General features: G+C 42.8%; 2 protein-coding genes across 3 annotated transcripts; one reads left to right on the forward strand and one right to left on the reverse strand.

The window, feature by feature from the left end:
* Nucleotides 1–365: 365 nt before the first annotated feature.
* LOC142107627 (aflatoxin B1 aldehyde reductase member 2-like) lies at nucleotides 366–6,267 on the reverse strand. Its single transcript, XM_075191164.1, has 7 exons — nucleotides 5,965–6,267; nucleotides 3,982–4,169; nucleotides 2,533–2,637; nucleotides 2,311–2,407; nucleotides 1,954–2,053; nucleotides 1,674–1,803; nucleotides 366–673 (listed from the first exon to the last, which is right to left on the reverse strand). Exons 1-7 carry the CDS (start codon nucleotides 6,236–6,238, stop codon nucleotides 518–520), a joined length of 1,050 nt encoding a protein of 349 aa, XP_075047265.1. The 5' UTR covers nucleotides 6,239–6,267; the 3' UTR covers nucleotides 366–517.
* Nucleotides 6,268–8,392: 2,125 nt separating this feature from the next.
* On the forward strand, nucleotides 8,393–18,100 carry SLC66A1 (solute carrier family 66 member 1). Of its 2 annotated transcripts, none has more exons than XM_075191165.1 (8): nucleotides 8,393–9,355; nucleotides 10,930–11,123; nucleotides 13,607–13,736; nucleotides 13,820–13,907; nucleotides 14,252–14,403; nucleotides 15,867–15,959; nucleotides 16,052–16,237; nucleotides 17,388–18,100. In XM_075191165.1, the coding sequence occupies exons 2-8, from the start codon at nucleotides 10,939–10,941 to the stop codon at nucleotides 17,490–17,492; spliced, it is 939 nt and encodes a 312-aa protein (XP_075047266.1). In that variant the 5' UTR covers nucleotides 8,393–9,355; nucleotides 10,930–10,938; the 3' UTR covers nucleotides 17,493–18,100. The 2 variants fall into 2 exon arrangements, with proteins under 2 accessions (XP_075047266.1, XP_075047267.1); XM_075191166.1 differs by having other exon boundaries at nucleotides 8,393–8,902.
* Nucleotides 18,101–21,452: the final 3,352 nt, after the last annotated feature.

The following is a 21,452-nucleotide window of genomic DNA, read 5'->3' on the forward strand; positions in this document are numbered from 1 at the left end:
TAGTGAGATGCTGTGTGTAGCTTGTGGAGCTTCAGCTGGTGTGGAATGTGGCCTGGAACACATGCTGGCACTTGTAGTTCCACATACAGCTTAAGAGGCATGTAGTCATGTAATGTTATTAGGGAATGATACCGAAACACAGAGAGCTTAGTTGCATCAGGGAGCGGTGCGAATCGCTATGTATATTAGGATGTTTTACCAGCACTAAAACTTTTGTTCATACATCGCAAGTGCCCGAACCTAACCAAATAAAGAGAAGTCCTTTCTGCTCCCCCACCCTGTATCCAGAACTTATCATGGGGTATAACATCTACTACTGTTACTTAATATTCCTAAATGATCTCCTGCATTGACCAAGCAGCGAATGCGGTTCTCATTTTTATTTATCAAAATACTTCATTTATAAATGCTCTTGAGTTGCAGATTGTCGTAGAGCAGTGTCTGTCAGGTAGACGGGAGGCACAATAGATAATTAAGTAGAATTTACTGTAATTAGTGTGCAGCAGAATCTTGTGTCCTAGCGGAAGTAGTTTGGGCAGTCGTGAGCGACCAGGTCCCAGGCCTCGTTGAAAGCAGTGACCACGGGTGGGAGCAAGGGCCCATGCTCTGCCAGATTCTCCACCAGCTGCTCCATGCTGGACATCCCCACGATTACAGCATCCCCCTGGCTCCCCTGGGGCAACAAGAGTTTAGTTTAACAGAGAGTTTTTCTAGGACTAATTAAAATATAGAAACTAATAGGACATCACATTGTATGGAAAATTTAGATATGTATGCCAAGAGTATGATACTGTACCAAACAATCCAATAACAGGTTCAACCATTTACCAAGTGCTTCTGGGAAAAGGGGATATTTGGGGAGTTGTCCCCTTTCTTTGCAAAGAAAGCTGACTGACATTTTCAAGGGAGTGTCCCATAACTCTTATCTGTATCTATGTCCTGCACTTGTGTCCAACAGTCTGGTACTAATCCGATACATTGGCTGTCTGTTAGATACGGAGGGTAGCTGACCCACAGATAGCCCTGTTGCTCCTGTGTCACGTTAGCAGAGCACTGTAGCTAATGAAGTCTGATTCTTTCCACCCAAAATGTGGAGTTAAAATAAATGAAATAAACTTGTGCACTGTTCCCCAGATCAACTGTGATCCCGTTGGGTTACAAGACCACACTCTGCTTGTTCGCTGGTCTGTCTATTACACCAGGCTGGGTGTCAATGCCCCTCCCACCTGAACTTCCCATTCATTCAAATACAAATTCTAGAGGAGGGACACTGAGTTTGTGGATGGTCACTTTCTAGGGGTGGAGGCCATTTACCACTATCAGGGTATCAATGTCCATAATCTAATCTCTCTAATTCACTTCCATTTCTGCCCTGGAAGCTGACAGTCTTGCTTAAGACACTGGGATGGTGGAATTACCTGGCTTAAAGGAGAACTCTGACCCAAAACTAAATTGGAGATGAAGGAATAACCCCATCCCCTCAGAAATTGTAATTTTGTTTGTTAGTTCTTTGAACTTTTAGTTTTGGGTTGGAGTTCTCCTTTAATACCAGAGATACAGTTTGTGTAGTATAATTACTTTCATGCCTGCGAGGATTGGTCACATGACAATGTTCGCAGTCTTCTGCATGTTATGGGAAGATGCCAGGCCCAGTATTAGAGAAATGATCATACCTGTAGCTTGGAGTGGTGGTACATCCAGGACAGGGCGGCTGACGTCAGGCTGGGTCTCCCTTTCCCATAGGCCTCCACCAGGGCTCTCTGAACCAGGTCAATGGCTTGGAAATGGTGCTTCTTCCAGTATCTGTACAACACAAACACACAAGACCCCGGGTGTCCCATGAATACCCCAATACCAATCAAGTACTAGCCAGATACTGTCCTCCACTTAATGTACCAGGATTCATGCCAGGGAGCTAGGCTACAAGACATATATGGTAGTGTGCAGTGTCACCTGTTCCTGTACGTTTCAGCCCAGGTGTTCCCAAAGAATCTGCTGGTGGCCTGTTCTTTGTCCTTGTCCTCATATCTATACTTGCCAGTGAGAAGTCCGCCTGCACACAGGAAGTAGCAAAGCACATTAATACCCCCTCATACCTCCAGAAGGTTACAAATATTGGTCCAGCCCACAAAATGGCCACCTCCAGTGTGCATGGACAGGTTAACTAAAAATTCAGGTTCTTTCAGAATGCGATGAGGAAATGAAAGACCCACTGAGGGTTTTATATTTCTTCACCTACATCTCCAATTATTTTACATTTAGGTAAATATTTAAAGTATTTCCCTTAGTGGAGCATTGTATAACACTCACCGGCCAGAGGGTTGTAGGCGTAGAACCGGATTCCCAGCTGCCGCAGGCAGGGGAGCAGCTCAGACTCCACCTGACGGGTAGTTGCATTGTACATTCCCTGCAAATAAAAGGTATTACATGTCCTCAGATACACGACGGAACTGGATAATGCTGACAAATGACCAATTATATTAAAATACAAGGAAATGTTATATTGGGTCCAATCCCCATATGAACAGGTACCTGGTACACCGTGGGCAGTACCCAGTTCTTCTGTTTACAGATGCAGTAGATCTCCATGACCTCCCAGGACGTATAATTAGACAGACCCAGCTCTGTGAACTTGCCCTGAAAGAAAATGGCCGCTTAGCAACAAAATCAAGGGAGTAATTATAGATTGAGATGAACTGCAGCGTGAAGTACTGAATGGGTGTGTGTTACATGAAGTGTTTTTACACGTAGCCTCAGGGGAAGGCAATTCATGGTGACAAGGACAGAGGCATGAGCCAAGTATAGAGTATTCCATTGCCCATTCCCAAAATGGCTGACTTGTGTATTTGCTGCCAATCAGACCAAGGGCAACATGAAAGATGAGGGGACGGTGCACAAACATGATTATCAGCACTGGTCTAATAACGCCACCTTCCGTCAAAGTGCCAAATACAGCGATCAGCCATTTTGCAAAAGGGGGTGGAGGAGCCCTATAAATATATATGTCAATATATATGTATATGATACACATATAACCTTTTATACGTGTATCATGTTCAGTCCTCAGCGCAGTAATAAGCTGCAAACTGGCTCTGTCCAAAAAAACTGCCTCCACTGTGTGTAGGAGACAAGTGCAATTTATCTATCTAAGACACTAAAATTTTTTTACAATACCAAGAATTTTACAACGGTCTTATTTTTAAATTGTTTCGAACAGGAACCTGTGCAATTAAATTACTTCTTTGTCTAGTTAGTCTTTGTAGGGGTAGTTATGAATACCATAAGCCAGGCTTGGGCAACTGGTGGTTCTCCAGGTGCTGTAGTACTACAAGTCCCAGTAATATCCGTCAGACGCTAGCTAAGATTTGTAGCTCGACCACAGCCGGAGAGCCGCGTTCTGACTACCACTTGTTTAGAGACACTCCTGAAAAGTATTTATTTTTATTAATTTAAATTTACTTTATTAAAACATAAGGTAACGTCCTTAGGATACAAATGGGAAATTCAAACGGAACCCCATTGTGTCTCTCCAGGAGCCCTGCGCAGCAATCGGTCTCATGTGGTCATATCACTCAGCGGAACAGCAGGGCCATCTTAATATGTCCGGGGCGCGGGGCAAAGCAGTGCACTTGGGCCCCTACCTATACAACCTCTCACAGCAATACAAACGTAAATTATCAATAAAATTAAGTTTATATTTATTGGTACCTGCAACAAGAATCAGTGTTTAAACATTAAAAAACATGCTGTACAGCTGTGCCTTGATACATGGGCGAATAGATTTTTATTTTTTTTACTATTTAGCCCTGCCTATGGGGCCCCCAGGCAGCTACCAGCGTGCCCAGGGGGAAAGACGGCCCTGCAGCACAGTGCTGCCTCTCTGTGCCCATCACTGATATTACAGCCACCTACTGATTTATAGTAATACCGGAGACACTACTAAATAGGGCACAATGCCGCTGGTATAGCGCAGGGCATTACCTCTTTGTGCAACTCTTGGCAGGCTGCCAGGGTCTCCTCTACCGGGGTCTGGTGGTCAGGGGCGTGCAGGTAGAACAGGTGGACGCTGGAGGTCTTCAGGCGCTCTAGAGAGGTCTCCAGCTGCTGGCGCACGCTGTCCGCTCTCAGGGTCTTCCCCTCCCATGGGTTGGCTTTGGTTGCCAGCTTCACTGCCAGAAGAATGAAGGATTTAACGAGCTGCAGGGGATACTGACTGTCTATAATAGTCATGGCTGGCAGCGTAAGCAATGAACTATGATTATCAGAGGCCAGGTTGACTAGGAGGCCTCTCCATCACTCTACCAATGTACAGTATATGCAAAAGAAGTTTAGTTTGCCTAAAAACACAACCATCTGGATTAGAATTACTAAATCACTAAAATGTAACACAATCGTGGGAACGGGCATTTGCACCTGCGATGGGGGGGGGGTTTCAATTGAGGCCACTTTCATTTGCAGTGAACGCAAGCAATTGTGCAATAGTCATTGACCCCAATACGTTCACCAGCATGAAGTAAAGGGAACATACAGCGTCCAAAAAACAGCAACACTTGTGCGCATGCTACGGAGTAAAGGGCAGGGTCATTGGAAGCAATGTATTCCATCACCACTTCATTTTACTACCATTAATAAAAAATATATTAAAAAACACGCTAGGAATACCATATATTTTGGTCGTCAGTGCAACACAAGGATTGTATCCAGTACAACATGAATACATTGGAATACTTAGGACATGTTGGTATTATCAGGAAATGTATAAATGGTGTGTTAAGGGTTAATCCATCCACCATTATAAGGAATCCACAGACAGTCACAATTAGAACTAGGAACATCAGGTGCTGTAATACCAGGGGATCTACATGATTCCATTTACACAAGAAATTAGGAATCACCGGCACCTCTCTGCTAATCATCAACTCTGACAAAGTTCATTCCTGACCATTTTATCACATAACCACTACTCTAAATCAAACACCAAGATTATATATTATAAAACTTGCTGCTTAACGAGTAACAAAACACAACACAATTTATGTGGGACTACAGCGTTAATGACTGTACAAAGTACACAGGATCACACTTTGGCTCCAGGTCATGGTATAAACACACAGATGCCAGATCAGTTATTTAAAACTGGGCAAACATTAAATATACGAGTTGGGCTGAATTCAGATCAGATGCTTGTCACATGCCAGCCCTATGATATACAGTATGATAATAAGCACATGCATCAGGATTAGTGCAATGCACCCATGCAGGAGGGATATCTTATTCGTGTCCAGGTAAAAACACCCAACCTGGTAACCCCCAAATCCACAGGCTAGGTGGTCATCCTCAAACATAGCCCAACAAGAACCCCAGGGGAACTGGGGAAGAAAGGGTCTGAAGAAAGTTCTAGCCATGCAAACTTATCTGAAATTAAATATTAAGCTACATACCAACACAAAGCCCCCAGGACACGTGATTAAAGGTTCTCTCAGACAATAACAGCCATATTGGCTTTTTTAATGGTAGGGGGTGTTTTCCCACCCCCTCAACCTGCCTACATGTCTCTATTTTGGGTAATAGCTTTGACTGTACTTTACTTCCTTTGTGCACACTTTGGTGTACTTGTATTTCCCATAGGGATATAGCTAATATGATGGATTATCCTGTAACATTTAAATAATTCTCATAAAGTAATATCAACTTGTAAAATGTAAGAGAATAAGGAGAATTGCATCAAACATACAGAATAGGATACATTTACTACATAAAAACATAGGGACAAGTCTATAAAAACAGGGACTGCCCCTGGAAACACGGGATAGCTGGCAAACGTTATTAGCGGTCAATCAGCGGCTCAAGACTCGTTCTGTCTCTTAGTCACACCCACTGTCCTCACATGGTAGCTCCTGATTGGCGGGCACGGCCCCAGGACGAGGCTTGGCCCGCAAGACACCGGGAAGTGGCTTCACTTACCCCCAGCCCCGAGCCCGAGTCCCCCCAGCACCCGCTCCGTCTCCCCGTCCGCGTACATGAAGGCGGTGTCCAGCTCGTCGTGGCCGCGACCCAGGAACTCCCGCACCGCCTCCCCGCTGGGCCCGGCGTCCATCCGGCGCCCGAACTCCATGGTGCCCAGCACGGTGCGCGGAGGGCCCGGTGCGGGCGGAGCTGTGGGCGGACAGCGAGACATGACCGAGCGGAGCAGAGAGACTGACAGCAGGCGCGGAGCAGCCAGAGACACTGACAGCATGCCGGGAGTGCGCAGGCGCGGAAAATGCAGCCAGCTCCTCCCCTTTCCTCGCCCCTAACCTTACCTCCCCCTTTCCCCCTCCTCTTTCCCTGTCCTACCCCTGAGCTGTATGTGTCTGGGTCTGTATATCATTCATTACCTGTCTTATTGTTAGTCACTTACCCCAGACAGTGCAAACCAGAGGCTGATTAAGTCCCCAAAGGGTCCTAAGTCAACATACCTATTTGGGCCCTCTAACCCCTCCTTCAACATTTGTCAAAAATAAACCCTTCGCTTATGATTTGCAGGTTATTGGTTTAGGAATCTGCAGAACATTGATACACACTGCTACACTCTGCAGAGCATCTCAAACCTAGAAGCCAAAAATAGCACCAAAATGTTATTTATTCTTAAGGGGATTTTTGTTCCTGAAGGAAAATCTTGCAGTAAATTTGTTTACAATTTTTTTTCCCCCACTGCACCCGGGATTTAGTTTAGGGACATATGTCTAATTGTACTGAACATTACCTTAGTATTTTATTACATGTCCACCCTGGTCAATCCACCATTGTTATCCCTGTAGTTATTTTTCTCTCTCTCTCTTTCTCCATCCGTCAGTATCGGTTATTTATCACCTTCCTCGGTGCTGTGAAGCAGTAGGTGGCTGTATTATTGGCAATTATCTAAAAGTAGCTCATAGGGGTTGTAGCAGACCCCTTAGAAGAGAAATATCTGACTCATGACTAGTGTGTGAGGGTCTTATAGCGAGACTTTGCATTCAGTAAACATATCCAGACAGTGTAGAGCATGTCACAGACTTGGTGCTACCTGCTCATCAGCAAAGAGGCTGAACATTATTTTAAAACGTTGCAGCTATGTCATTTTGTGGGGCATTTTCGTCTAGTATCTACAGCGGCCTTCTTCAAATACACCAGTGTGAACGGATCACATGTGATCCCTATGGTATTTGTATTTGAAAGAGTTCACAACCTGTGTGATCTGTTAGGAATCCTATCAAGTGAAAAGCAATTGTAAGACAGACATGCCCTGTTTACCTTCAGCTACATATTTTTTTTTATATTTGTCATATGTAAATTTATATAGTGAGATTTCTTAGTTCATTATCCTCAACCCTTGTCCTTATAGGCAGGTAATAGTGCAGAATTTTAGGATATTGCTATTCAGTTTGCAGTAGAGAACAACAAACTTTTCTAGTAGTTGATTAAATGATTTTACTATGTATAAACCTGACTGAAATATGGCTAGCCTGAATAACTGCCCTGTTAGCATTAAGCAGATGCCAATGACTAGGGCTTAGAACACTGCAACATGTTACATTGTTAGTAAGTTTGAAAAAGCACAAAAGTCCATCAAATTCAAGCTTTTATTAATTATTTTGAGGAATGATGCAGAACGTCAGGATATTCCTGTTGAAGCACAGCTAAGTATACAGGTTGTTTGATGAACTGGTCTTGTTGGTGTTTTTAAAGAATTAAGATGAATGTAATAATGATGTTTAAAGGTAATTTATTCCACCTGCATGGCTGACTGATGTATGTTGTCCTCGCTCTCCACAATGTCCGGGCATTGGAGTCATTTATGACTCTACACTCCATAAATACCAGGAACAACAGTATATGCGTTAATTTATGGAAGTGTGACACAGAATGAAGGGGGAAGTTAGGTTCCTACATCTTCTTAAGAAGAGACCTCAGGTTAACCCTTAGTTGCACATATTTTGAAAGTCTAAGTTTTAAATATTTATCCTGGGAATCATTTGCCTGTTCCACTACCTTCCTGGATGCAATTCCCAGTGTCTGAAGATGTTCCTAGGCCCAAGAGTTTGTTCTGGTAATCGGCCACAGTATGTTGTATATAGGAGTAGTATATAGTGCTTCAGCCTATAACAGCCACTGTGTACTTGTGTGTATAAATAGCTGGTTCCCATACTATTAACTATAACAATACTATCACAACACTGATACAATGTGACAACACAGCAGATACAGAGGATAATACAGTCTCTATATAGAGACGGCTATTTATGGACTACAATAATAATAATATCACAACACTGATACAATGTAACAACACAGCAGATACAGAGGATAATACAGTCACTATATGTATAGAGACGGCTATCTATGGACTATAATAATAATAAAATCACAACACAGCAGATACAGAGGATAATACAGTCTCTGTATATAGAGACGGCTATCTATGGACTATAATAATAATAATATCACAACACTGATACAATGTAACAACACAGCAGATACAGAGGATAATACAGTCACTATATGTATAGAGACGGCTATCTATGGACTATAATAATAATAATATCACAACACAGCAGATACAGAGGATAATACAGTCACTGTGTGTATAGAGGTAGCTATCTATGGACTATAATAATAATTTCAGACCAGTGATACAATGTGACAACACAGCAGATACAGAGGATAATTAATAATACAGTCACTGTATATAGAGATGGCTCCCTATGGAGTATAATAATATTATCAGAACACTGATACAATGTAACAACAGTCAGCACAATCTCCACATCCTAAACTGTGACGTCAGAGGAGTCACGTGACAACTCGGAGTCATGTGATCGGTAAATGGAATCAGCAAAACTGGAGGACTCAGATTCAGGAACAGCAGGAAGGAGCCGGCAGTGTATGTACTGGTGGTGTGTGCACAGCTGTCATATGTGATACAGGAGTAACAAGGGACACACAGCTATCATACATGATTAGATGCAGGAACACACATAGCTATCATACATGATCAGATGTAGGGATACACATCCTATCATACATGATCAGATGCTGGGGCCACTCGGACTGATATAGGAGTAACAAGGGACACACAGCTGTCATACATGATCAGATGCAGAACACACACAGCTATCATACATAATACAGGAGTTACAAGGGACACACAGCTATCATACATGATCAGATACAGGGACACACACACAGCTATCACACATGATCAGATGCTGGGGACACTCAGACTGATACAGGAGTTACAAGGGACAAACAGACTAACACATAACAGCGTTTTATAGAATTTGGAATTGCAGCTGCTGATATTCATCTCCTGAAGATTTATTGGATTACAATACAGGTGAGAGCTGGGGAATCTGGGGTAATCATGTCATTTAGTCTCTGCCACAGACATGTGTAGACTTTTATCTCTACACAGCTGGATATGGAGCCTTATAAATCTAATTTATACATAATTAAAGGCTTCCATAGAAATGATTTACCCTGATTACATGTTATATTGTTTTTAGTAAGCACCCCTTTTTCTCATTAAATATATGGCAGAAGGGATTCCGGATATTGGTACACCAGTGCCAATTACCAGGGCAAGACCGTCTCTCTATGGGGTTGTGGCTACAGGTCATTACCATAGACTCATAGAGTTATAAAGCTGTGATCATATATAATTGCTTTGTTTTACGCTGTTTTTGTTTGAAGTGTGAGTTTGGGTGGTTGTGTGTAAACAGGATCAGTCAGCTTCTTCTTCAGCCACTGGGAGTTATGTGTCATCAATCATCATTCCTAACGTATTAGACCGTCTAATTACTGGTCTCTGATTGTAACCTGTGTGTCAGCAGCGTCTGCATTTATCTTAGCAGCATGCAGTGACATTGCTCCAAATATTCTGTTACACAAGGTTTGGGATGGGGGAATTAGCCCCAGTGGTCACAATTGATAGCTGTGGAATTTGGAAGTGGCAGAGTCCTAACAGTGCAGGTTCTCCGGGTGACATAATTATACCACCTGTGGATCTGTTACACTGTATCGGTCAGTAATGATTATACGACCTGTGGATCTGTTACACTGTATCGGTCAGTAATGATTATACCACCTGTGGATCTGTTACAATGTATCGGTCAGTAATGAATACAGCTGTGCTCCAACAGGGAAATATGGAAAATGTGCAGCTTGTTGCATCATTATTTTTTTAATTTATGTTTTTTAAAAGCTTTTTTATTTATTTATTTATTGTCTTATAATAGTTCACAATGAATAAGTAAAATGAGCATATGCATAACAAAAAGAGGAAATCCTAGCAGTCGAAACAGACAAGGATTGACTCTCTGTTAAAAAAAATAATAATGCAGAGATAACTACATAGTACTATATAGACAGTTTCAGCAAATGTCCAAGTTATAGATTCTTATCAGACCTTTGTGTCCAAAAGTCACATATTTTCTCCAACTTGGAGTGGGCACCCCTCTATGGCAGACATGGCCAACCTGTAGGCTCTGCAGGTGGTGTGGAACTACAAGGCCCAGCATACACTACCAAGGGTCCTCCAGTGTGGTGGTACTGAGAGGAGCGATCTTTACATACAATCAGTTGTTTAGATTTTCCTTTGACCTCCTGTAACTGTTTTTTTTATAGTTGTTTTATTACATGTTAGGAATACGGTAAACAAGATGTCTGTACGGACGTTTATAGAGAAGAGCGTTTCACTTACGTCTTTTTATACACAAATTCTGGTGGGAAATGAAACCCAATCGCTCCTCCACCCTTGAGAGAGGGGCTTAAACAGTGATTGACAGTCAGTTCAATCTTCCATTGCATATTGAACCATTTTGTTTTTTTCTTATTTTTCAATTTTGCTTTTATACTTTGACTAAATCTAATTCCTGCTTTAACTGAGAGGTGTCCATTTATTTTTCGCAGTTGGGCATCATGGGATGGATACAGTATTCCTCGGCTCTGGAATCACCTTACCCACCAAAGAACTTTTCAGACTGTCAGAATGGCACGGAATGGGTTTGGAATATCTTTAACGAGTGTGCGTCCGACGCCCGGGACCTCGCCAGCGTGTGTCTGGGGCTGTTCTCCATCTTGTGTTTTGTTGCCGCCTCCTTTCCGTGAGTACATTTTTCTTTTAGCTGATTCATTTATAAACTGGGACGTCCTCAGTCTTTGCAGCATCAGAAACTGATACCGGTTCCTCATTCTGAATAGCGCTGACTCAGCGAGTCTGGTGCTGATGTCTAGTCTCTTAGGACAGCTCTCAGCTAGTTTATCTGTACAGTTACTGTTGTACACACTGAACCCTGAAGCCAGAAACATCTGTTTCTGCAGAGAATTCATTCTCAGAGGTGTATTTCTCTCCTAGGCGGACAAGATTTCAATAGTCATTGAGGTTGAGAAAATAGAAAAGTCCATTAATGAAGTCTGTCCAAGCTTTGATTGCTCCCAAGTTAATCATTCTACCTGCACCAGTTAATTGAAAGGAGGGCTGGAATCCCGATCCTGGTTTATCACCAACATAGTGAAAGGATCTCATAGACATCACGTTTTGCAGAATTCTAGAGATAGGTGATCACAAAACACAGATTACCCTATAATTACCGGCTTACGGTGAAGTCTACAGCTGGTCTGATATCTTTTAAGAGATATTACAGATCTGAGACTTGTAGCTATACATCAAAATAGATTGTCCGTCCACTTACACATGCGGTCAGCCATTCACTGGAATTTCTGTCCATTGTACTTAATCAAGTTTACTCTGCGGAGAGTAGCTATACCGAATAACTCACTGCAAAGCTGTGACAACCTATACACACAATACATTTGATATTAAAATTAAGACATAACATACTGCCATATTAGTCACTGATCATTCTATATTGAGGGGTACAGTGGGGTGAAATTTGTAATACAGACGCAGGAAGAGAAAGATTGCTATCACAAGAACAACTATATCTATTTCACTGCAAGATAATGATTATTATTATACAAGATTATGCCTCTTATTGCTGTGAGACTTTGTATTTTATTTCCTGATTTTGCAATTGTGTCGTCTTTAGCAATAGTGAGCACAGACTGTGGGTTATGTCAGCAGTAGGGAGGCACAGACTGTGGGTTATGTCAGCAGTAGGGGGCGCAGGATGTGGGTTATGTCAGCAGTAGGGGGCGCAGGATGTGGGTTATGTCAGCAGTAGGGGGCACAGACTGTGGGTTATGTCAGCAGTAGGGGGCACAGACTGTGGGTTATGTCAGCAGTAGGGGGCACAGACTGTGGGTTATGCCAGCAGTAGGGGGCGCAGGATGTGGGTTATGTCAGCAGTAGGGGGCGCAGGATGTGGGTTATGTCAGCAGGATGTGGGTTATGTCAGCAGTAGGAGGCACAGACTGTGGGTTATGTCAGCAGTAGGGGGCACAGACTGTGGGTTATGTCAGCAGTAGGGGGCACAGACTGTGGGTTATGTCAGCAGTAGGGGGCACAGACTGTGGGTTATGTCAGCAGTAGTGGGCACAGACTGTGGGTTATGTTTTACCCCCAGGCAGCAGCACAATGGAAATTGCAAGGACTACCCCATCCCCACCACCATTCTATAACCCTCTGCTCCTTCCTCTGGTCTTTTCCAACAGGACGGGCACAGGGCTATGTCTGAAGATCGCCATTCAAAGGAAGGGTGCTAGGCCCTTAACCTTGGTAATATTTGTGATAAATAACGGACTAAGGTGTCTACGAGACAGTCGGGCCCCCTTTGCAGTACCTGCATTCTCTCCGCAGTCCTATATGGCTGTGGGACTAATATTCCGCAGTGGGGCTGGTACCTGGTGTATGACTGGACTTTCCTAACTTCCAATCCTGGTGGGCAACATGGGGAGGGGGGGGGGGGCGGGGCTAAGTAGTTTTTCTTTCCTAGGACCTGCTTTTGCATGGTCCCTAATTTAATAAATTACAGACCTTCCAAGGAAAGTTGAAGACCAGCAGGTGCCTCGTTCCCCGAAGGGCAAGAGTCTTCCTTCTCCACTAATTGGGCTCTTGGACAATGTTTAAGATGAATCAGTGGTAGATCCTTCCTTGAGTGATGAGGGAGCGAAACTAGGGAAGATAACGAGGATGGGGCCTTAGACCATTGTATAGCACCCTCTGAAATTGGATGGGTCCCTCTCAGTGACTGAGACTATTGACACACTAATCGGGGTGGAACTGGTAGGCTCTGGGTCTAGAGATTGATTGTAGACCAAGCATTATATTCGAGGACCGCTAATCATTAAATGTAAGTACTTAGGATACAAATAACATTCCAAAATACACATTAAACGTTAATGAGCTGTGTCTTATAATGTAAAACAATCATATGACCCAGCCAGGAGTTTGGTTACAAGAACTGAAAGTGAAAGGATATTATACAGAAAGTACAAGACTTTTATCTTGCCAGTGACCCAGGAACTTTACGTTTATACCGGACAGGTTTCACCGTGTAATAAAAGGTTTAATGAGTTACATTGTGACGGCAGCTGGATGCTATCATGTGACCAGAAATTGCTGCAGAGGTTATTGTGCAAATATTGCGCTGTATGTGGACCGCGGTGACGTGCTCTCTCCTTTCAGACAATACTACCAATCGTGCAAGACCGGAAACATGGACAAGGCACTATCTATCTGGTTCCTGTTGGGTTGGTTAGCCGGGGACTCGTGCAATTTTGTGGGTGCGTTTCTGTCCCACCAACTCCCCATACAGGTAAATCTCAGACACCTCGCTCACGTCATAGCGCGAGAACCTGACGTAATCTCCCTGGTATCACTCATGTCTCTCTTCCGCAGACGTACACCGCGATTTACTACGTACTGGCGGACATATTCATGCTGTCACTGTATATATACTACAAGTATCGGAACCAAGGGCCTAGCAGTGAGTATAGTAGTTCGGGTGGGTGCTGAGCTCCGGTATAAGGGCCCCTTCTGGGTTTTGAAATATGGATTTACAGTTTGACTTCTGCATTGAGCCGTTGGGTATTGCGTTTAACATTCCGGTCTTCTGCCAGAATTATGACCCAAACAAAGTCAGTTGTCCGTTAAAGTGGTTTTTTTAAGGCGTACTCTACTGAGAGCTAAGATTATACTGAACACTCCTTCTCAAACTACTAGAAGAGGGGTCTAGTCTCCTGGCATAGTGGGTGATATTAAGCTGGATAATCAGTTTGATTGTGTTTAACTTATTCACATAACCACGTTCTTCTTCCCCTTTTTTAACAGCGTCTCTCAGTGTAAACGCAGTCTGCGCCTTTGCCCTGTTTGGTTCGGTGGCCACGGTTCCTCTGTTCAGAAGTCCCGGACCGGCCACGTTGGACGCCCACAGTCTGGTTGTCGGCAGACGTTTACTCTACAAGGATGACTCTGACAGCGAGGTGAGTACCTGCAGCCTCTTCCATAAACAGGAGTATTAGGTATTGATGAACTATATAACTCTCGCCCCAATCATCAGCGTAGATACTAGATCAGGGGGCGCTAGAACGTGCAGGTCGATCATCCACCTACCGAGACGTATTTCCACGCTGCTAGCGCCTTGGTTCCATGACTCACGCTACCTACGTCATTGTGTAGATCCCCTAGCCTTATTTATATCAGTGTTTCCTGTTTTTTTTCCCCTGTTCTGCTTTTCATTCACCTCCACTTTGTGCTATTTCTGGTCTCTGGAAGTCACAGGGACGTTTGAAATACGGTGTGTGGGATTCACAAACTCCTCTTCCTAAAGAATTGTAAAGTGCCTTTTTTAAAATCTTTTTCACACGATTTAACTTGAATTTTATTTTTGTTGTTTTGTGAATGAAATGTAAAAAATACTTATTATTATATCATTCAGTGTAATCAATTTTTGTTATTTTAAGCGTTGGCAGACACTGAGAGGAGTACACAGCACATCCATTAAAGGAAGCAATATACATTTTTGGCTGTAAATAAGCAATATTTTATCAAACGTATTTACAAAAACAAGATGGTCATTTGGCTACGTACAAATTTAACAATGACCTGCAGAAGTACAGGGAATTGATCAGCAGTCAGTTTGTGAATTCTACTTATTTTTCCTTGCGCCCACCTTTTGCGTCCGGTTAATCACGAGCACACAGCGTCACAGTAAAAGCAGTGTGTAACGTCACCAGGTGCAACAATGTCCAAATTAGGGACCGCCTCCAAGTTCGCCCTTTGAAATGAATTTAAACATCCCGTGATCATCACGGTAGCTCAATGGTTAGCACTTCTGCCTCACAGCACTGGGGTCATGAGTTTGATTCCCGACCATGGCCTTATCTGTGTGGAGTTTGTATGTTCTCTCCGTGTTTGCGTGGGTTTCCTCCGGGTGCTCCGGTTTCCTCCCACACTCCAAAAACATACTGGTAGGTTAATTGGCTTCTATTAAATGGACCTGTGTGTGTGTGTGTGTGTTAGGGGATTTAGACTGTAAGCTCCAATGGGGCAGTGACTGATGTGAATGAGTCTCTGTACAGCGCTGCGGAATTACTGGCGCTATATAAATAAATAAATGGTGATGATCATCATAACAAAACCAGTTTTGGGATATTTATTTCCTTCACGTAGGCAGAATGTGAGAGAGAGGTGAACTTGTTGTGTACAGTGGCATAAAAACTAGGGTTAGAAGCCGTCATACAATGCCTCACCGTAACTTTGGCGTTTGTTTGTGCTGCGCTGTTTATGAGTGGCAGAGTATATATTCTAGCAAGAGACACCTTATGGAAATTATTTTTGTGTAATTATATTACTGGATGATGCAACTTTTCATTCCTACCGCTCGCTCCGGTACTCTGAGATTTCCCAGCTGGGTGCTCACGTTTTTTTCCTGTACATCTTTCAGCCTTTCTCCACCCAGGAGATCATTGGAATCGCGGTTGGTTCAGTATCGTCCTTGTTCTACCTCGTCTCCAGACTACCTCAGATCATTACTAACGTAAGTGTCTTTGTATAATGTGTAATTAATGTCTGCCTGAGGTGCATCATGGGATATTCTAACCGTCAGAACTGTCTGTCTTGTGTTGGCAGTTCAGGAGAAGGTCCACCAAAGGCCTGGCCTTGTCCCTCTTCTCCATGGTCATCATGGGCAACCTGACCTACGGCCTCAGCGTTCTCCTGAAGAACCCGGACAAGGGGCAGTCGGAAGCTGACTACATCTTACATCATGTACCGTGGCTGGTTGGGAGCCTGGGTGTTATGTCTATGGATTTAATTGTATCCTTTGCGCTGAACGTCGGTTGTTGCTGTGTTTTACAATGTGTGTTTATCTATTGGCCATGTGAAGATATTTTAACTTGGGAACAGAGAAGGTCGGCTCTCCGTACTGCGCCACATTAAGGACTTTTGTAGAGGCTTGTGTGGGGCTAGTCCTTCTTATAACCGTTTGGTGATGGGGTTATCTGTTCTGGGACCCTTCCTCTTGTCCTAACACGACCACCTTGGGTACACCTGGGTACAAGATACTGAGGACTCTGGGAAAAAAAACATCCACTACTAGGAATGGGAGGTGTGTAGTGACGTGGGAATCCATGGCTAAGTTTAGTGGATATCCAATAAGGTGTCACTTTCACTACACACTTCCTGTCCCCAAGCATCTAAAGTGTTACCCCTCTTAAAATGTTGCATAATTAAAATCATTACTCTGGCTAATATAACTAATTAGATCTGAAATAGAACATGCCTGAAATCCCCTGTTGAAAACTCAAACACCCTGTTGCTGTCACTGACAGGTTCTGATTAACTCTCCTTTTTGTCTCCATGGTTAGAAATAGCTTCACTTATTTACATGGTTATAGTTCTTGCTAAGAAAGGTTGTGGATAACTAACCTATCTGCTAAATGGCAGTAATAGAAGAGTGTTTCTCTGTTTTTAACAGGATATTTCAAGCAGAAGTCCTATTTCAAGTATTAGGAGTCATTGCAACAATTCCAAACACCTGCCAGAATTATTTTAATTGGGCAACCTCAGTTGTGAGTGGAGTTACCCTGTACTGTTTATCGAGTCCTCCAGCACTGTATGTACAGAAAGCAGCATGAGAAGGGGAGGCATCTGGACAAGGTGATTGCCTTGAGCGGGGGTGTAAAAAGCAAATGTTACCCTTTAAAGTTGATTGGTTGCCTCTGTGCCAAGAATCTATCAAACTGGATTGCAGTTTTATTGCCGGGCAAAGATGATGAAATTCCAGAGGTAAGGAGCAGTTGGAGACCAAGGCGAGCGAAAAGGTGGTGCAGAAAGGAGGCCGTTCAGTGAGTATAGGGAGAGATAGGGTCATTCTGTAGCTGGAATTGATAAGTGCTTTAACGTAACAAGATAAAGTGAGTGAGAAATCTCTTTCCTTTTAATACTTTTCCTGAATCCAGCACAGATAATCTTCCAGTTTTTCGTGTTTGGCTCGAACCGTTCTACTGTCGATTCAGCAGAAGAAAGACGACCTCTTCTGGATTCGCACAAGACATCCACCGACCCATGAGAATAAGACTTATGGGTTCCATTGGCTCGTTGTCTTCTTGCAGATTGGCTTTCTGCCCGAGACTCCACAACCGAACCTCCGGAGGACAAGCCCTCGTTCCTGCTAGGACCTCCTGGCCTTGGCAGCCTTGTGATGTTCTAATCACCTCTATAGTAAATGGACCTTCTTGTAGTCTTCAAAATGTTTAACCTTTTCACTGTCATAAGTTAAGAACATTTTAGATAAAAAAAAAAGGGATTTTTTTTATTTTTTTTAGTAATATAATTTAACATGTAAAACATTGATCCAAAAACTTTACGCAGTTTTTCTGGAAGGAGTTCTGTGTCTTGGAGCAGATCCCGGAGTGCGCCTAACTAGGGAATATAATATTTGAGTGTGTTGCTGGAGTTTCTAGAGCTTATTGCAGCACATAGGTGCACAGTCCGGTTTACTGCAGATCAGTTTTGCACAATAGATTTAGAGGGGAATGCGACCACTTTATAGGGCACGTGGTGTTTTATGGACCTACAGACTGATCAGTTTCCAGTTGGGAATCTCTATAATATGGCTGCTGTTATTGTTTATTAAAACTTTAATAAATTTTAAAGGGACTCAATCTCCTAAAAAGAAAGAGCTGTGTCTGGCCGCTTTCTTTGGCACTAGCGTTGTTTCCACTCATAAACAGAGCTTTAGAATATCTTTGAAGTTCAGATTTCTTTGCTAAAGTAAATTAGCTGAATTGCTTTACTTGTTCTCGAAATGACCACAAGAGGACAGCAGATAATTTGGGACTAAATGTGCCTACATCATACTGGTGAACATTTTACACCTATTACAAGGGCGGCCGTCAGAGTTGAGCATAAACTTGTTTAAATATAAAGACTTCAGTTCTATTTTGTATTAAAATTAATATTTCTATTTTTTTTTTAGATATATCTCATTTTGGGGCTGCAGTAGTTATCACTGTTGTTTCCCTTGTTTACTCTAAGTGCCTCGTTGCATTTCACTGAGCTATAAAGCAGTGGTGCACAAGCATTTTAGGACCACAAGTGTCTGTTTGCCATTGTTCTGTGATTCAGTGTACTGCATACCTGGACAAAAGTTTTCACCTGGACAAAACCATGTTACAATGCAAGGGGTGCAAATTAGTTTTCAATTTTGCACGTAAGTTAAATACTGTCTGTTCTTTTCATATAGCACACAAATACTTGGTAGCTTATTCTTACACTGAAATTTAAAGTTGACATTTGTGTGCTACATGAAAAAAGGGACAGTATTTAACTTGCGTGCAAAATTGAAAACGAATTTGCACCCCTTGTATTGTAATATGGTTTTGTCCTGGTTAACTTTCCTTAATGAATCAAGACCCCAAAAGAAATGTTTATAAGACGAACATCACTCTGCATTTTAAAAGAACAAACACTGTCTGTAACCCCTTCAGAGGTCTCTTGCACATTTGTGTAATGTGTTCGTTTCACCAGGAAGACTGTTTTTTTAAAAAATATTTTAGCCTAAGTTAATTTTATTGTTTTTTTTTTTGAGAAGAGAAGAGGACACAGGGCTATTATTGGTTAGTACTGAACAAGCAAAGGATCAATTTACATTTAACTGGAAAACCATGAATGGTTTTGCCTAGAACACTCTCATACAATAACAATAACCCAGAGATATATCTAGTTCCCCTGAATAGGTATATTACATATGTGTACTTTACTTATGGTCGGAGACAGTTAAAGGAACAAATAATTTTATGGTTTTAACCTATTATTCAGTTTTATTGTATTTTTTTTTTTTTTTTTTTTTACAAGGCAAGAATACCAGAGCCCTTTGTATGTACCTTTGTTAGATTAATAAAAGATCTAATACAGAGTGTACAAAGGGAATATCAGATCCATAGATCAGCAGTAATCTATTAGCAATGCCTTACATGGGATAGCCGCAGTAATCTATTAGCAATGCCTTACATGGGATAGCCGCAGTAATCTATTAGCAATGCCTTACATGGGATAGCCGCAGTAATCTATTAGCAATGCCTTACATGGGATAGCCGCAGTAATCTATTAGCAATGCCTTACATGGGATAGCCGCAGTAATCTATTAGCAATGCCTTACATGGGATAGCCGCAGTAATCTATTAGTAATGCCTTACATGGGATAGCCGCAGTAATCTATTAGTAATGCCTTACATGGGATCGCCGATTCAGCCTCCTGGGCTTGATTTAACAGAATATTTTGAATTTATTTTTTCTTTATGTTGTCTTGAGCATTTAAAGATTACACTACACCCGTCTGTAGGACACATTGGCTAATCCATGAATTATGACTGTGGCTGATGTTTGTTGATTGTTATAGAAACATTTTTCACCCCATCTGCAATAATTTGGTACAGGAACGATTACTATTTTTATTTAGGCCCCTTGTTCCCGTTTGGTTGTGTTCCATCACTAATACACATTCTATGACATAAGGAGGACGGACACACACACACACACACACACACACACACACACACACACACACACACACACACACACACACACACACCTGGTTCTAGGAAGATGCTGAGAAAAGTTAGGTTTCATGAAATTGCCTTCAAATTATTCGGCCATGTATAAAAAGGAAACGCACCAAGGTCGCCCTATTTCCCAACAACTCATTTCCTGTATCTATAACACGCACAGGTGCTAGTTAGTTTTATATACAAACTTGCAAACATTTTACTTCATCCAGATGTTTTTTTTTTTTATCTAAACATGTTCCTCTTATTCTCACCCCTGCGATTCTCAGCCCTTCCCCCCCCACCACAATCTCCACCATACCCTACTCCTGACCCATTCTCTTCTCCCATGAATTCCAGTGCCTATACCAGTGTTGGCTAACCTGTGACACTCCAGGTGTTGTGAAACTACAAGTCCCAGCATGCTTTGCCACTATATAGCAGCTTATTACAGGAAGGGTATGATGGGACTTGTAGTTTCACAACACCTGGAGTGTCACAGGTTAGCCAACACAGCAATATACTGTATGTGATGCGATGAAGCTCCAACGCGGATCAGTGAACATTCGATGACTGATGGGGCTTACTTCAGAACCCCACCCCTCCCCCCACCAGATCTTTGGCCCCAAGTGGACAACTGCTGGTCTAGACCAGGTCTTACCTGTGGGGACATTGGCGGATGTTTATGGAAACTGGTGCACAAGGAAAAAGCGGTGTTAGATTTTACCCAGCTGGCAAAGTCGCAGCAATATGTTGGTTTTGGAGCACACTAGTTTTATAAATGATAATCAGTACAGTGGTTGTTACGGACAGACAGCAGACTGGATTATTCCACCATTAATAGAGGAGTCAGTGGCTCAGGGGTGTACAGTCCGTCCGTGCCCATCAGTTACCCCAAGTAGGCGGCGGCTCGGGGAAACACAGCTGCAGCCAATCAGAGGGGATGTGAACGTACCCACTAGACGCATTATACAATACAGTATCCCAAAGCTTGATAAGACCCGTGGGGGGTGGCAGACAGCGATATAACCATAGTATCTGTAATGATGCAAAAGAAGGTGAGCCCAGAAATGGCCTGACCCCTCCAAAAACACCCCCTTACACCCGGCGTGACCTTGAAATAGTCCAGGATCGGGGCAGTTGGTATGAATAGTTTCTCGGTTGCTACAAGATGGTACCTGCATGGTACCTGCATACACCTCCAACAATCACAGTGCAGGAAACCAACATGGTCACACATGTACAGTTAATTAGTAGGTTAATTGGCTGCTATCAAATTGACCTTAGTCTCTCTCTCTCTGTGTGTGTCTGTGTGTGTGTCTTAGGGAATTTAGACTGTAAGCTCCAATGGGGCAGGGTCTGATGTGAATGAGTTCTCTGTACAGCGCTGCGGAATCAGTGGCGCTATATAAATACCTGATGATGACGTACGTTTTACTGTTTTCAGTGTATCCGCCGTCTACACAGCCATTTAATGAGATGAT

The sequence above is a fragment of the Mixophyes fleayi genome, chromosome 11, assembly GCF_038048845.1.
Source record: "Mixophyes fleayi isolate aMixFle1 chromosome 11, aMixFle1.hap1, whole genome shotgun sequence".
Classification (NCBI taxonomy): Eukaryota; Metazoa; Chordata; class Amphibia; order Anura; family Limnodynastidae; genus Mixophyes; species Mixophyes fleayi.